This window comes from Antechinus flavipes, chromosome 3, assembly GCF_016432865.1.
Source record: "Antechinus flavipes isolate AdamAnt ecotype Samford, QLD, Australia chromosome 3, AdamAnt_v2, whole genome shotgun sequence".
Classification (NCBI taxonomy): Eukaryota; Metazoa; Chordata; class Mammalia; order Dasyuromorphia; family Dasyuridae; genus Antechinus; species Antechinus flavipes.
This window is the reverse complement of record NC_067400.1, coordinates 67,318,994-67,337,221: the sequence shown is the minus strand read 5'-3', so window position 1 is coordinate 67,337,221 and position 18,228 is coordinate 67,318,994. Positions and strand designations below refer to the sequence as shown.

The following is an 18,228-nucleotide window of genomic DNA, read 5'->3' as shown; positions in this document are numbered from 1 at the left end:
TTAGTCTCCTCCTCTATAAAACAGGAATAAAAATAGCATGTACTTCCCAGGATTATGAGGTTCAAATGAGCTAATATTTTGTGAAGTGCTTAGCACAATGCCTGACCCATAGTAAGTGGTATATAAATGTTAGCTGTTAATAGTCTATCATCATCATCAAAATGCTAGTTTTGTTAACAACAGATTGTAAATGAATCATCTATAAATGTTTTTTTGGGGAAACCTTTTAGCCTCTATATACTCCTAAGTTTTAAGGGGATCTTTTTTTTAATGTCTTGGGGTGTGGCTTAGAAGTCCATGTGTACCTGCCATGTGTAGCCTTTTGGAGGGCATGCTTTTTAAATTTTGTATTTTTTGTTTTGAGAAGATTAATCTTCATATGGCTGCCTCTCTATTTTTTAACAACCACTTCTGAAACCTTTTCTAGTTGTTTCTCTATAGAAGTATGGTAAACCAGATTGTGTGTAGTCATTCCACTTTAGGTACACTGCAATTTTGGATAAAGACTTTTCTCTTATTGAATTGAGTCAGAAGTGTTATATGAATGAAGCTGCCAGCCCTAATTATAATAACAAGATTCACTTCAGAGCCAGAGGATCTGTAAATGGTCGCACTTCCAAAGTGGGTCATGAATAGTAAGATGTTGCAGTGGACAGTTCCTTAATAGCTTTGTGATACTGAGAAAGCTGTTCAGCCTTTCTCCTCATTTTGTGCATATCTAAAATGGGGATAATAAAAATACTACCTCACAGCAGTGTTGTGGGGTGGGATCAATTGATAAATCTAAAAAAAAACTTTTAAAACCTTAGAACATTATAAATGTAAGCTATAATTATATGACTCAGACTGGGAAATGATTGGGAAATAGTTGTATATTTTCATATTGAAGCAATTGCTTGGTAATGTCTCTTTCCTTAACTAAATTAGTCCTCGATGCTCTTGTTGTGTGCATGGATGTGATACAAAAAGAAACCATGTAAGTATTATAGCCAGGGAGAGTTGGGAAAACCATCTGCAAATATTTAAAGTCTCTTATAGCAGTGTGGCAGTTAGTTCTTTGTTAACCAAGTAGCCTGATTGGTTAGCTCCTAATTATGTTCACCAAAACTGCATTGATGCTTTCATTTCTAGATGTATTCAATGTTTAGTTTGTTAACTAAAGAAGAGTTAAGGAGAGTGTCCTTAGAACATGTAGCTTTTGTCTTAACTGCTGCCTTCTAGCTTAACACATGATTGTTACTAAGCTGTTGTAAATGATAACATTCAGGCACACTTGAGATGATGCTATTAATGTTGTGGAGGAAAGACACGATGTTTGAGACCAGGAGACCTGGGCTGTACAACTTAATCACTCTGGGCCTTGTTTTTTTCATCAGCCTTAATGAAGAGGTTGGAATCTCTTGATGATTTCAAGCTTTATGGCACATGTTCACTGTGGACAAATGAATTAATTTTTGCAATTCTAATTTGGAATAAGCCAAGTGCCAGAAGAGGTCTTACAAGAGACCATCTAGGCCTTCTTCCTTATTTCATGTAAGCACATCATGCAGAAACATTATCTGTCTTTAGAAATCTTTCTCAGGAATCTTCTCAAAGAAAATTTCCAAAAATGTTGAAGCCGTGGAAAAACAGATTTTAGGGGATTTTTTTTTTTAATGAGAAGCAAGTAAAGACAATATGGGGAAATAGTAGAGTAAAGCCAAGAAGCTGTTTCCCTTGAAAACCGTATAAAACCAAGCCTTGGAACAGAGTCTTAACAGAATAAAGCTTCTCTCCAGCTCAAGATAAACTGGAAAAACTTCAAGAATGGTCAGTCTCCCTGGAGTGAGAAGGGCGTTTAGCCCAGGTCAGACAGACTCTAGGAAAGTAGGTGAGAGGGTCTTAATCACAGCAAGTCAGTGACTCAGACCCTCAGTTCTGGCTCAGTAGAAGAGCATAGCAGTGGGGCAGCTCAGAAAGCAAACTCTGGGAAAACAGGCTGTTTCTTGGAAAGAGTAGAGAAAACTACCCTGCAAACACAAGGGGGTGTTGTGCTCATAGCCAAGGCTCAGAGCTGCACAGGAAGCTTGGGACAGCACTCCTTTACCCCAGAAGAGCTTAACCATAAAATTAAAAAAGTAAAAACAAAAGAGAGGAAATATCAAAAGAACAGCAAAGAAAATGAGCAAGAAACAGAAAAAGAACCTTGACCATAGAAAGCTACTATTGGTACTATACCAATTCAAATGAGGACAAAAAGAAGAAATCTCAAAGAGTGATATGAATTAGTCTGAAACCCAAAGAGGCTTCTTGGAAGTGCTAAAAGGATTTAAAAGACAAATAAGAGAGGTAGAACAAAAGATGATAAAAGAAATGAAAGATATGAATGACAGTTAACTTGGAAGGAAGGGGAAAAAAATTTGAAGAAAATAAACTCCTTAAAAAATAGTTGGCCAAATGCAAAAAAAAAAAAAAAAAAAAATCCACTGAAGAAAACGACTTCAAAGTAGAATTAACTAAATGGGAAAAAAGAATATGGGGTGGTTAAGGAGAGAGAGACATTTTGGGGAGAAAATGTAATATCTGTAATATTTTAACAATTTTAAAATTTTCATTCCTCACTTGTCCACATGATCTCTTGTTTCCACAAAAAGATTAAATGAAAGATTCTCTTTCCTACCTAGATACTGTGTAATTTTAGCTGGTATACCAGAAACAGGGTGGCAGATTCATCTATGACATATTCTTTTTTTCTTTTTAATTTTTTTTTTCTCCCTGAGGCAACTGGGGCTAAGTGACTTGCCCAGGGTTACACAGCTAGGAAGTGTTAAAAGTGTCTGAAGCCAGATTTGAACTCAGATCCTCCTGACTTCAGTGCTGGTGCTGAATCCACTATGCCACCTAGCTACCCCTCTGACACACATTCTTGGGGATGAATGGAAATTGGAAAGAAGCTGATGAAGGAGGAGGAAACCCAAGAGACCTCAGTTAGTCACAGTGACCATATTTCTCATTAAGTGGAAATCAGAATGATGTTTAAGGTATATAATCTCTTCTTAGACATTCAGGAACTTTCTCTAGGTTGTCAAAAATGATAATATCCTGAGGATTCACTTAAAAACTATTGTTAGATGCCTTTAAAAACCATTAGAACTATTAAAGCCATATTAATTTCATTTTGGTGTCTTAGTGATATGATATTCCTGATAACATAGATAATTTCCTAATACAATAATTTTCTCTCTTCTAGTGGAAAGAAGTTTGAGAGGAAACACATTGAAGTGTTCACTGATCTGAGTAGTCCTTTCAGCAAAGACCAACTGGACATTATCGTCAATAACTTGAAGCGGTCTGATATCTCCCTTCAGTTCTTGTAAGAGCATGGGTCTAACAAGTTAAAACCTGTCCTTCTAGAAGTCCCCTGATTTAGGAATATGATGGTAAATCCAAGGAATATGAAGCCTTCCCATAGTCTTTCATTCCAGTATATCCTTGGCTGCTTCTGTGTTAGGAGCAGCATATAGCTTAGTTACCAATTTTTTGAGAATAAGCCAAGAACAGAAGAGATCTTGCAAGAGACCACCTTCTGTCCATATTCCTTATTTCATGTAAGCATGTCATGCAGAAAGATTATCTACCTTTTAGAAACATTTCTTAAGAATCTTCTTGTGGAGAGAGAATTTCAAGAAATGTTGGAGCCATGGCAAAACAAGTTTTAGAGGATTTTTTTTCAATAACAAACAAGAAAGGAGAACATAGGATAGTTCTGGAAGGGAAATGTAATATTTTTAAAACTTTGTTTCCAGTTCTAAAATTAATTTATTAGTTTAGGAAAATAAAAAATGTGTTGTATGATTTGCTTTTATGAATATAGTTATATTGTCTGTCGTTTTAGAAAAATAAATGAAGACCTAGGAAGGGGAAAAAAATGCAAAAAAATTAAGGGGAAAAATGTTTTTCTTTTATCTCAATTTTGTTACACTTTATTTACCTTAAACTAGGCAATTGGGGTTATTGCTGTATGACAGGGTCATACAGCTAGTAAGTGTCAAGTTTCTGATGCTGGATTTGAATTCAGGTATTCCTGACTTATAGAACCAGTGCTCTATCAGTGTGCTATTGAACTGCTCCTTACCCCTCATTTTGAAGAGGCAGACAAATAATGAATGCCTCAAAGCAGCAGTCCTCAAAGTGTGATCTTTAGACCCCTGGAGATCCCTGAGACCTTTCATGGAGCCCAGGTGGCAAAAACTGTTTTCATGATATTAGCAAAATGTACTTGCCTATTAAAATATTTTTCCCTTTTCCAACTACATAGTTATATGAGGTTGGATTTTCTTCATATGCTTCAATCCAAACAATATATTGCAACAAATTGAATGCACAAGTAGCTACAAGAATCCATATCTTTTCTGCTAAGTCAGACATTAAAGAACTTTGCAAATTTGTGAAAAATAATTCTATTCTCATTAAATTTTTTTGTTTTTAGAAAATCAGTTGTTTTTTTTTTTTATAAAAATGTGTTGTTTATATTTACATGTAATGCATTTTTATTCTAAACTATTAATATTTAAAAGTTTTATCAATATAAATATAACTTGCTAAATATCAATAGCTAGCACCCACATAAAGAAAACCTCTTTGGGGTCTGCTATAATTTCTGAGAGTATTAAAAAAAAAAAGTCCTCAATAATTTTTAAGAGTGTAAAGGGGTCTTGAAACAAAATTTTGAGAATTGCCACCTTAGAAAAGCAGAAGTTTTCTCTCCCAGACATCAATAAAATCTTGGCTCACAATAATTATAATGACTAAAACTTATATAGTATAGTGCTTTGGCAAAGAACTTTTATAATACCTAATCCTTCTGTTAAATAACTTATTTGTGCTTGAACTATCTGGTGAAAAGAAGTCTAGGAGGTTGGGTTTGGGGAATTTATTGGAGAATCCTGCATTAGGATTAGGAGAATACTTCAGTAATGCAGTATTAGAGGAGAAGTACTCTCTATCTCTAATGATTTGGTAACCTCCTCAATGGGACCCTTTTGTAGTATAGTAGCTTTTTCAATGGGCTGCCCCATGTAGCTGAGGGCTTCTCCTCTACAGATTTCTTAAGACTAGTGAGGATAGTTGCTTCCTATAGATTTGTCAGATAATGGTTGGAAAAAACTTCAGGAATGTACTTCAGAGAAGTAAAGTGCTACTGAAATGACATTTTTCTTTTCATTGAATACAAATCTTAGCATTTCAAAGTTTCCACTTGGCTTCTCTTTCCTGTTGATGATTTGAATGTGCTTTTGTATGGTTTAAGGAGTCTGAACCTTCTATCAAAGGTGTCTTTAGTTTGAAAAAATATAATTCAAGCATTTATCAAGTGCTTGTCACTTGCATAATATATCTTAAGTGACAGAAAAGATTATTGTAGGTTTTAGTTTTGTTAGAGTGACAGTAAGAGTTTATACTTATTTAGAACTTCACAGTTTACGAAGCACTTTCCTCACAATAATTTTGTTTAGTATCACAGAATCTGAGAGTTGGAAGGCACATCAAAGGCCATCTTATCCAACCTGTTACTGATTAAAAATCTCTACATCATCTCTAGCAAATGGTTATATTTAGAAGTTTATTTTATTTTGTTTTAAAATTTTATTTAAATTATTTTTATTAAGATGAGTACAATCATTAATGGATATTTCCATATGCAAAGGACAGAAGAGGATTTTATGTAAAATTATGTATGTATCAAGTACAACTTATTTTTTTAAAGAACACATCACCTTGAAAATGGCAGTATCAGCATTGCCCTTCTGGTTTATGTCTCCAAACTTCTTTCTCTTCTAGATATTTTCACATGTTTTATTGATAATTATTTCTCTTTCTTCTCAAACTTGATTATGATTTTTGTGAAATGCAAAAATGAAAATTGCTGGAGAGGAAACATACTTGTTGGACTATTTTTCTGATCCTAGTTATTTGAGATGTTCGTTTTCATAATTCATTATCTTTCTTCTTTTACTAAAATGCATCTAATGTAAGAGAATAGAATTTGGAGATTTCTGATCTGAGACATCCCATTTATTGGTTTCTTCAGTTTGACTAAAACTAAGGAGAACATATACTAGATTTTGGATAGACTAACTCTGAGATGACTTTTTGATCCGTTTCAGCTGCTTCAGGAGAGATTCTTCCTTGTTTGGTATTGGGGGGAGGAGAGTTTATGACAGACCAGCTTCTCATTCACTCTGTTCTCTCCTTTTGATATTTCAAGTCTAAGCACAGTGTAACCTTTTGGGGGATATTTAATTTAATTTTGAAACAACAGAACTTCTCCAAAAATCCCCCTACAAACTCTATACAAAGTAAATTTCCTGAAAAAGAAAAGTAATTGATTAGTAACAGAAAAGAGGTCTGTGCCCTGTAGCTTTTGGCCTTTTTTTTTTTTTTTTTTTTTAAAGTAATATTAACCGTGATATTTGACTAGAGTTCTGTTGACTTCTATTTTTGTTTACATTGTTGTGGTCATAATTCTGTTTTTTTCTTGCATTAGTTTCCATCCACTCTTTAAGAGCTTATCTTCTAGTTAAAATGGCTTCTCATTCATGAGTAATAAGAATAGTGATGCATCCTTAAAAATACTCTGCTGGATATTGAGTTCCCTGGAGCTGAATAGAAAGGTTGATGGTACAGTGTATGAAAATTTCATTTGACTCATACATGAATACTAAAATTGCTATTCAAAAATAGAGTTATGCATCCTGTTGAAAGAAATGAGCCTTTTATTATGCACGACTTCTGTTTTTATTTAAACAATTGTTTTTTTTTTTAATTTTTATTTAATAATTACTTTATATTGACAGAATCCATGCCAGGGTAATTTTTTTACAACATTATCCCTTGCACTCATTTCTGTTCTGATTTTTCCCCTCCCTCCCTCAATCCCTTCCCCTAGATGGCAAGCAGTCCTATATATGTTAGATATGTTGCAGTATATCCTAGATACAATATATGTTTGCAGAACCGAACAGTTCTCTTGTTGCACAGGGAGAATTGGATTCAGAAGGTATAAATAACCCGGGAAGAAAAGCAAAAATGCAGATAGTTCACATTCGTTTCCCAGTGTTCTTTCTTTGGGTATAGCTGCTTCTGTCCGTCATTTATCAACTGAAACTCAGGTCTCTTTGTCAAAGAAATCCACTTCCATCAAAATATGTCCTCATACAATATCGTTGTTGAAGTGTATAATGATCTCCTAGTTCTGCTCATTTCACTTAGCATCAGTTCATGTAAGTCTCGCCAGTCCTCTCTGTATTCATCCTGCTGGTCATTTCTTACAGAGCAATAATATTCCATAACATTCATATACCACAATTTACCCAGCCATTCTCCAATTGATGGGCATCCATTCATTTTCCAGTTTCTAGCCACTACAAACAGGGCTGCTACAAACATTTTGGCACATACAGGTCCCTTTCCCTTCTTTAGTATTTCTTTGGGATATAAGTCCAATAGAAACACTGCTGGATCAAAGGGTATGCACAATTTGATAACTTTTTGGGCATAATTCCAGATTGCTCTCCAGAATGGTTGGATTCGTTCACAACTCCACCAACAATGCATCAGTGTCCCAGTTTTCCCGCATCCCCTCCAACATTCATCATTATTTTTTCCTGTCATCTTAGCCAATCTGACAGGTGTGTAATGGTATCTCAGAGTTGTCTTAATTTGCATTTCTCTGATCAATAGTGATTTGGAACACTCTTTCATATGAGTGGTAATAGTTTCAATTTCATCCTCTGAAAATTGTCTGTTCATATCCTTTGACCATTTATCAATTAGAGAATGGCTTGATTTCTTATAAATTTGAGTCAGTTCTCTATATATTTTGGAAATGAGGCCTTTATCAGAACCTTTAACTGTGAAGATGTTTTCCCAGTTTGTTGCTTCCCTTCTAATCTTGTTTGCATTAGTTTTGTTTGTACAAAGGCTTTTTAATTTGAAGTAATCAAAATTTTCTATTTTGTGATCAGTAATGGTCTCTAGTTCATCTTTGGTCACAAATTTCTTTCTCCTCCACAAGACTGAGAGATAAACTATCCTGTGTTCCTCTAATTTATAATCTCATTCTTTATGCCTAGGTCATGGACCCATTTTGATCTTATCTTGGTATATGGTGTTAAGTGTGGGTCCATGCCTAATTTCTGCCATACTAATTTCCAATTATCCCAGCAGTTTTTATCAAATAATGAATTCTTATCCCAGAAGTTAGATTCTTTGGGTTTGTCAAACACTAGATTGCTATAGTTGACTATTCTGTCTTGTGAACCTAACCTTTTCCACTGATCCACTAATCTATTTCTTAGCCAATACCAAATGGTTTTGGTGACTGCTGCTTTATAATATAATTTTAGATCAGGTACAGCTAGGCCACTTTCATTTGATTTTTTTTTCATTAATTCCCTTGAGAGTCTCTACTTTTTATTGTTCCATATGAATTTTATTGTTATTTTTTCTAGATCATTAAAATATTTTCTTGGAAGTCTGATTGGTATAGCACTAAATAAATAGATTAGGGAGTATTGTCATCTTTATTATGTTCGCTCGGCCGATCCAAGAGCACTTAATATTTTTCCAATTATTTAAGTCTGACTTTATTTGTGTGAAGACTTTTTTATAATTTTGCTCATATAATTCCTGACTTTCCTTTGGTAGATAGATTCCCAAATACTTTATGGTATCAACAGTTATTCTGAATGGAATTTCTCTTTGTATGACTTAACAATTGTTAATAATGTTCTTTGTCTTAAGTCTTCCTTTTCCAGTTGATGGAGAAGATGGGTCTGGGGATACAGATGACAGCAGCTTTCATTCTGAGAGACACAAACCATCTCTTCCACCAAAAGGACTCACTGAGCAACAGAAAGAAGGTGTTTGTGTGGTGAAGAATATAATGATGTTACTGGAAGGAGAAGATGGTCTAAATGAAATTTACTCCTTCAGGTAAGGGAACAGGACCTTGATGGCAAGTACCTAAGATCTGGATTTGTCTCCATGACTTGACGCTTGTTGTTGGACTTATTGGATCTTTTCTTTTGCCTTTATTTGAGCCAGAAGTGTTATTCCCAATTTTTTTTTGAGATACTATATGCTTTTAAATTCATGGGAATATTTTTAATGACTAAAATAGATCCTCTGTTTCCAGATGACTCTCTGTTTTAGTGGAGTTTGGAGATATGTGGATATTATAATTTTAATTAATCAGATCATGAGACACAAAGGTATTGTCTCCCTCTCCTTATTTACCTTTAGTGCTTGTCTTAGTCCCTTCTCTTTGATGTGCTCACCTAAAATGATCATGAATATGGAAAGTAGTACCAAATATTAGAACCTATATGCTTTTCTGATATAATCCTCATGTATTAAATGGTAAGTCCCATTCTGTCCATTGGTTAGTGATTTGAATATTTGTTGACTGCATAATAGTGTTTTTAAAAATTTTTATAGTTTGTAAACTTCTTTGGGCAGGTAAAAAATTTGGTACATCCACCTGTAATTCTTTTTTTCCTCCCATAATTGCAAAGAAACATAACTAATAGTAAGTGTAATCCTGTTTTTGCTGAAAAAACATTTCATTGCCTAGTGAAATAGCATAAGAAAATTTCTAAATAGTATCTTTCGATGAACTAGAATCAATTAAATAGTTCCTAAGTGATAAAATTCTAACTGATCATTTTACTTCAAGTTAATAAATTAATAACAGATTGGAAAATTTTGATATAGTTAGTGTGGACAGATAACAATGCATGCCCACATTCTTTAAAAAACAAAACAAAACAATATTGCTTTTTCAAGAAACTTGATATTTTGATTCTGATGATGAGATTACAGATTTTGACTAGAATGTTATATCTATGATGCCTCAAAACACTACCCTAAAGCTCTTGGTTTAACAATGAAGGTTGTAGAAAGATTCATTGAGGGATATTCTCAAGATCTTCTTTCCATATACAATCTGTTTGCTCTAAATCTTTTCAAAAGACAAATTATCACTTTTTGATTAGTGATTTTATAAGTTTGGATTTTTATGACTCAGCTCATATGTCTGTAGTTACCCTAATGACTATAAATTAGCAAAAAAAAAAAAAAAATCCCTTAAAACCTTTCACGTAAACAAGTTTCTTTTACACCACTCACAGAGAGAAGTTACCTATTTTTTTCTGTATTCTAACAATTAGAGAGAATGTTTTGGTTCTGAGTGGATTATGTTAGCTTGATTGATTAATCAGTGCTTGGGTTGAAATTGATCAGAAGGTACTGGAAGTGACTTCGAGAAATACTTAAGGATACACAGAATTGGGTAGAAAGCCACAGCCCGGGGCCATTTTCACTGACCTGTATTGGGGCCCCTTAGTGCAGTCAGCCTTGAGCTTTAGCTTCCTATTCTTTGAGGTGTGTTTTGACTCCTTAGTGATATAAGATGTATGGTGGCAGTAAGGAACGACATTGCCCCAATTATAAGTTTATATTAAGTCATATGGTGCTAACCTTCAGGGAGAAGAAGGTGACTTTATATCTCAGATGAAAGTCAGGTTGAGAAAATATTGGCAGTGCCCTTATGACATTTCTTGGGACAGTCTTATGCAAGTCCCCCTAAGGGGATGCAGAGAGGGTAAAGAGAGGCTTTTGATGAGGGATGGGACTTCTCTCTAGTCTTCAGAAACTCAGGATGAGTAGTTTATGCTACAGGGGAGATTCTGGACTTAAACCCTTCTGTGCTAATCCACTGACTGTTAATCCATACTCTCTTCCCTCCCTCTTTTGGCCCCACCAGTCAGGAGTTTGGGCTAATGTCAATTTAAAAAATATTTGCAAGAGTTTTAATTGTAGTGTCACCTTGGAGTTTCAGATTTGCTATGGCATAGACATGAGGATCCTCAAGGTTCTTGATCTTAGAGACAGCGCCAAGAAATAGCCCTGTTGTGCCTCTACTAGAATCTCATTCTCTCAAAAAGTCTTAAACTTTTTGCACTTGCAATCCCTTTTCACAAATGAAATTTTTACATGATCCCGGGTGTGTGGATATATAAAATAGGTATACAAATCAAACATTTACCAGTAAAATCATAATTTCACCATCCCCATATTCATATTACATATTCCTGAATCACAGTTTAAGAAGCTTTGATTTATAGAACTAAGAAGCTGCTATCCTGGTGCCAGCCATTTGCTTATTTGTTGTTCATTCCCTTTCCAGATAAATATCTTAAATCATTTCACCTCTTTGGAGATCAGTTTTCAGTTTTTAACACTATGTGTATTTAGCCACTTATTCCCTATTTCCTAGTCTCATTTCTTAATGAGAGAGCATCCTGGATAGAGACTCTGTTACTGGTTCTCCTGTGTCTCATGAACTTACAGGCAACTCCTTCCTTTTGGTGGTGGTGGGGAAATCAAATAGCCTCTAGCTTTTGTTTTTCCATGGTTTAGTAAAGAATTTGTTAACTCTTGCCTAACAGGATTATAAATATTCTTGTTTTATTCTACAAGGCTACATATGTAGTTGGCTCTTCTCCACCTCCCATCTGCCTTTATTTAACTAAACACAGATAGTAAAGATCAAATCTTTTATTTAAGAGACTTAAAGAGTTAATTGAATCACAGAGTTATACATCTTTCTTGGAAGGATAGGAGAGAAAGCAATGTCCATCCCTTTAATTACCTAAAGATTGATTGGAGGAGACGTAGCACAATGTTCCCACAACATATCCTATTTGTCTTCTGGGGCCTTTCTTCAGGCTACCACATCATGTCACTATTGTCATTTACATGAAGGAAAATTATAAGAAAGGGCTTTATGGGGAAGAGGGAGGGAGGTTAGCCACGACATTCAGTGGAGTCTCTCCCCACCAGACTCTCCCAACGAGGGGTGGCTGTTTTCCTGCCCCTCCTACTGTGCTTCTGTGTGTTACCAATAGAAGAGCTGCTCATTCTAGAAATCCAAGTACATTTTCTGGCCTATGTTAAATGACTTTGTTTGCTTGCTTTCCAGTATTACAGCATTGTCTTTCCTCTTTTTTCCCCCATTACTTAGTGAGAGTCTGAGGCAGCTGAGTGTCTTTAAGAAAATTGAAAAGAGACCCATGCCCTGGCCCTGCCAGCTGACCATTGGCTCTAATCTGTCTATCAGGATTGTGGCCTACAAGTCAGTAAGTAACAGAAATAGAATGTTCCAAGAAATGATATTGCGCCGACCCTGCCAATAGGATTCTTGGATACTTAGTTGGTTATTCACATTGAATCATTTCTTCCTTTGCTGACTCTGCTTTTGCTGCCTCATTTTGGACATCCAGCTAGTCATTAAAAATATCTCCTGAGGGTGGGTATTCTGTCTGTAGCCACTGGATAAAGAAGGTTCAGTGAAGGAGAGCTCAGGTTAGTTCTAGTGAAATGTGTGTCATGCTCAGTCCTTTTTTAGTTAGTTTACATTCTTTCTGTATCTGTACAGAGAATTTAGACCTGGTAAGGTCACAGGATTGAGAGCATTCAGAGACCATATAGTTCATCACACCCCTTATTTTTCAGATGAAAAAATTGAGGTTCCAGGTAGTGTATTGACTTTGCCCATAGTTGTTACATGGGAAGTAAATAAGAAAATTAAGGTTGATTAAAACCCAGGTTCATTTGGGAAACATCAGGGAGGTCAGCAGGCTGGTGAGTAAAGTTTGTAAAGGAGAGAAATGGGAAATAATGTTGGAGAGTAATTGACATATTTCTAACTCCAGGGGAGAGCTTTTTCTTTTGTTTGGGAGTGGGGTTTGGGGAGTGGGGCAGCAGCAGTAATTACAATCATGCAAATAATAAAGTTTATTTGTATGATACTTTCAGAAAGTCTTACCAATTTTTAGTTTGGGTTCTCAGAAGAGTTTGATCCCTTGTGCTTTGGACTTGGACAAGTTTAACAAAAAATAAAGAAAATAATAATAATAATTGCTAGCACTAAAATGCCTCAAGGTTTTCAAAGTACTTTATATCACTTTGTACTTTGTATCAGTTATCTCATTTGATCCCACAATAACCCAGTGAGGCAGGTGTCACTGTTATTGCTATTTTACAGATGAAGAAACTGAGACTGAGAGGGTTGAGTGATTTGCCCAGGGTCACAAAAGTGGTATTCTGTATTTTAAGATAGGATTCCAACCCAAGTCTTCATGACTTTTAAGTCTAAGCTTTATCTATTGTGACACCTAAAAAGACCAATTGGGCAGGTCCAGGGATTTTTATTTTTTCTTGCTGCACATGAGAGGAAGAAAGTAGATATCTCCCTCTTGCATTGCTTAGTAAAAGAAAAAGGACCTCTTAACAAAAAGTAGAAACCAGTGTATATAAACCTATGCACATATGTATATGTACATAAATATGGATATGTATATGTTTTAGTTGATTTAAAGTATATATTTTAATTCATATTCCTCTCTAAATTCTTACTGGTGAATATGATCTTATCCGCTATTTCTTCTTCATATTTATTTTTGGAAAGGAGGAGAATACATTGGTAAAACACTTCTGTCTTAAGAGAGCAAGGAAGCTATTGCCATCTATCCCCTCAAGGTTATTTTCTTAAAATAACTGACAATTTAATGTGAAAAAAGAAAAGAAAGTCAGACTTTGTGCTGTTTTAAAGAAAGGCATGATGGATCTAGAAAGTGAGAGAAGAAAATTAAAGGGTGATAATGGAGATAGTTGGATCAAAGGGAATTTTTTTGAAGGTGGGGGAGACATGGAAATGTTTTTGGCAGCAGAGAAAAAGAATAATAAGAATGGTAATGATAGAATATATGGGAGAAAATGGGATAGAATTGAGATTACTTGAATGTAGAATGGTTTACCAGTGTTTACAAATAAAGTTAGAAAAAGTAGCAAGTTTGGGGAAAAGAATAGTAAGTCTGTAGATTCATCAGGTTTAGTCATTTCAGATTTTGAGGAAGCAAGAAAATAAGTCACATTTAAAAGAGATATTGATGTACGGCACATCATAAAATCAGCAAGTTGTTGATACTGTGAAATAGTCTTTCTGACTTCACCTTTTCAGAAGAAAATCTCAGCTGTAATATTGTCCCAATGTAAATTTCTGTCTGTGATTATTTGGATTCTTTGAAAGAACTGTGATAACATTTAAATGTGTTTTCTGATTGGAAGAAATTTGTTTTTCTGTGCAGAAAAATAAAGCATATTCTTTGTTGAAAAATGTCTCACGTCAATCATCTAGGTTAACATGTCTTTGTTTGCAGTCTTGATGGTTAAATTGTTCCTCTCCTTTCACATAAGTGACTCAACAGAGGCTAGTCTCCTAGTCTTTCTACATTCTATACTGTCCTTATAGAAGTGATACTTGAGTTTATAAAGTCTTTTTGTTGTAATTTGGCTCATAAATGAAGTCATTTCTGTTTGGGGGTAAAGTCTGATCCATATTAATTTCCTTACAAACTTAGAATGTTTTTCGTATTTGTTCTGAGCCCTCCTCTCTCTGTTCTTTTTTCTTTAAAATGTTTTGTTTGCTTTTTAAATATCCAAAGAGTGATTTTCAAAGTAAGTTTTAGAAATAGTTTTTATGTCAGTTTATTTTTAATAAATTGAGTATTTCTGAGAAACAGTGATACAGGCTTCTGTTCCAGGTTTTCCTTATTGTTTGGAAAGTGGCTGTTTTCCTTTAAGGACCCTAGACCTGGGAGTATAGCTTTACGATGGTAGTTATATTTTCAGCACCCTTGGAGAACATTGAAAAGGCAGAAGAGGTATGCTGTACCCACATAGATTGAAATTGTCAGGGCCTTTACACTGGCTTTCTCTCCTGCTTAGATTGCCCATGTATCTTACTTCCTCTACTTTTTAAAATCACTCATTTTCTGCAGTACTCTGCTCAAAGATGATTAATCTTCTACCTGAAACCTTAACTGTTTGCCCAGACTCCTGATGATCTCCTTCCTCTTATTAAGTTACCTTATATATGTTTGTTAAGTTACTTTCTATATGTTTTGTATAGCTTTATTTTTATATAAAAGTTGTCTGCCCTGATAGACTGTAAGTTCCTTAAGGACAGGAACTGTTTGATTTGTTTTTTTTTTTTTTTTGACTATATAATCCCTAGTTCAAAACTTTGACTCAACAGAGATCCTTCATAAATACCTGTCAGTTGTTGATAAAATGAATTTTAATTGTATTTGCTCTCTCTCAAGAGTCACTAAGTGAAATAGCAGACTTGGTCTGATCATTTTTGGAAGAGCTGTTAAAATTTTAGCCCATTATCTTTGCTTAAATTCCAGTGCTAGATGTGTGTCCCAAAAACATAAAAAGGAAAAAGATGCCATATATACAACAAAATATTTATAGCAATTTTGTAATTGCAAAGAACTGAAACAAAGCTGATGCCCATCGATGGGGGAGGAGTTAAACACATTGTAGTACATGAATGTAATGGAACAAGATGAATTCAAACAAGCAAAGGAAGATTTATATGAACTGGTGGAAAGGAAAGGGAGTACAATCAGGAAACCATTATACACTGTAACTACAGCAGTGTAGAGAGGAAGAATAACAGTCACAAAAAACTGCAGAAATTAAGTATGGTAAAACTATAAGACTAGCCTCGACCTCAGAAAAGAGTTGAGAAAATGTACCTCCCTCTTTTCATGTCAGTAGTGGTGAAGCCTATGGGGATAGAACATTGTATATTCTATAAGACATGCTTATTTGCATTTGTTATTTGTTACATGAATTTGTTAAACTACTTTTTTTAATCCTTTGTTATAAAGGACAGCCCTTTGGGTAGGTTATATTTGGAACTATGGAATGAAAGTAAAATTCATCAGTTAAAAAGATAAAATACTAAGTGAAAACAGACAAAAATAACAGATGCTAAAGTAGTTTGTATTGTGTTTGGGAATCAAAGAGAAGGCTCTAGACATGCTTATGAGGGTCAAAATTGCTAGTCCTCCATTTCTACTTTTCTTTTGGAAATAAGGTTACTCAGGAGAAAGTGAAAAAAACTTGGACGGTTGTAGATGCTCGAACTCTAAGGAAGGAAGATTTACAAAAGGAAACTGTTTATTGCTTAAATGATGATGATGAAACTGAAGTCCAGAAAGAAGACACTATTCAAGGTACGTCTGCCTTTCCTCAGTCATGCCAAGTAGGGATCTGTCTAAAGGAGGTTTTATTCAATAGGGAATGAGTCAAGTTAGAATTTTTATATATATATTTAATAATTATAACTTTTTATTGACAGTAGAATTTATATTATAAGAAGTAAATGACTTGAAATGTAACTTTGCATCCTTTAGTGAGTTTGGGGCAATCTGCTCCTCTGTGTTATGAGGGGGTAAAAACTTGAAATAAGCCATTCAGCTCGTCCCTTGAGTCTTGAACTGCATGGCTTGGAGTATATTTTGATGTTCTGTCATCTTGACTTAATATATTCAAGGAATAGATTTCATATCTGGTTGTTTTTTGTTTGTTTGTTTTTAAATTTTGAGACCTACTAGCCAAGGGAATCCTTGGATTCATAAGTCTTTTGGTTTATGTGAATATTTCTTATGGTTTCACTTTCTGTTGAAATGTTTCCTAAATAAATTTGAGGGACAATGAAAATCGTTTACTTTGATTTAGTGTTTTATGTTTGATACGGTCCTTAGGATCATATTTATTAGTCCCCGTTTGATGTTATATATCTATCTGAATGGAGAGCAGCCATGACTAAGAGTCTAGATGACATGTACGTTCTAGAATGGCTAGATCCCAAACAAAGGTTAAGATAGAGATGTGATTCTTAAGTATATTAGTTGTCACACTACATTGTACAAAATTTCATATAAACAAAATTATTTTATCTGTATTCCTGGGGACCTGTAGCATTTTTTTTTTTTTCCTTCCTCTTGCCTGGCCATAGACTCAATTTTTTGCCATTCTGCACCTATCCATTGCTGACAAATTTTTCCTGAGGTGGGGTCCAGAAACAGAAAGTCCCATTACAGCTCTTTTTCTTACCTTTTTATTGCTCTCTGCTGTCATATCCCTGTCTTTATACCCCAACCCTCCTAATTTCAAACGAAAAGGGTGGGTAATTCCATATAGAAAACAAATAGGTATATATTTTTGAGGATGTTTTATACTCTTCAACATGTTGAATACTGCATCCCCCCTTAAAAAAAAAGTTTACAAAGCTCTTATTTGATCTGTAAGCAGGCTAACCAAAAATTGTAAGATCTTAATTTGAATGTTTGGGTTCCTTTTAAAATTAGAGATTAACTGATGACACATCGAAAAATTAGAAAAACATTTTTCTTAGACATTAGTATCATGAGCTATATTTCCTAACTAGACTTGGGGGCAGATGGGATGTTATATTTTAGTCCTTAGTTTTAATTTTAAGTTAGTAAAGACGTTTCCTGGAACCAGCACCTTGTTTCTTTTCTGATTAAAAAATAATAATGACAGCAACAAGAGAGTGAGCTTTGTTTATCTTTGTTTCTTATAGCTGAGCTATGTCTGCTCTTCATTTCTGCATCCAAAGTCATAAACCTCTTATTCTGGTGATTTATGCTCTTTTCTACCAATAGTAATATCACAGATAGGAGAAGGGCATTAGCTTTTCCTGAGGGAGAGGTAATGAAAATAGAGATGCATGTTTAATAAGAAACCAAGAGTCTTGTTTTTAATGAAACTCACATCAGTAAAAAGGGGGAAAAGTAGTCTTACTCCAGGAAAGAGAGACAGACTGACAGAAAGAGAGATGTAAGTTATCATTTGAAATGTTCAAGAATGAAGATTTTAGATTTTTCTTTCAGGTATCTGGTAGTCTTTCATATAAATTTTTTACAAGTGTCTTCTATGATATGTATTTTCTGGTTTGTATAAAAATGTATTTCTGTTATTAGGTTTGCAAGTCATGCTTGTCTTGTAGTCAACTAAGGGTTGTCTTTAAAATATAACTTCCTATACTGCATTTGCTGCTTTGCATTTCTTTCAGTCTGATAGTCATTAAGATAACTAATTACATTATAGAAGGTGCTACTCAAGAAAAAAGAATTACTTTTTTTTTTTAAGCAATTTACAAAATGTGTATGCTGTTTTTGGTGTGTATGTTTGTTTTTTTTTTCTTGGTCATAGGGGAAAGTAATTTGATTAAAATTCCAGAAAGCAGAATTTAGAGGCTTGCTTCAGGGTGTACATGCTTTGTTAATGTATGCGTAAAGCTAATTT

At 34.5% G+C, this 18,228-nt stretch overlaps 1 protein-coding gene across 1 annotated transcript in view; it reads left to right on the top strand.

Annotated features, from left to right (window-relative positions):
* Window positions 1-18,228, top strand: part of XRCC5 (X-ray repair cross complementing 5) — a 118,940-nt gene that overhangs the window by 10,883 nt on the left and 89,829 nt on the right. Inside the window, exons 4-8 of the mRNA XM_051983585.1 lie at window positions 928-976; window positions 3,230-3,352; window positions 8,782-8,973; window positions 12,065-12,179; window positions 15,992-16,130. Coding sequence (XP_051839545.1) covers window positions 928-976; window positions 3,230-3,352; window positions 8,782-8,973; window positions 12,065-12,179; window positions 15,992-16,130 — 618 coding nt within the window. The remainder of the gene's footprint in view (window positions 1-927; window positions 977-3,229; window positions 3,353-8,781; window positions 8,974-12,064; window positions 12,180-15,991; window positions 16,131-18,228) is intronic.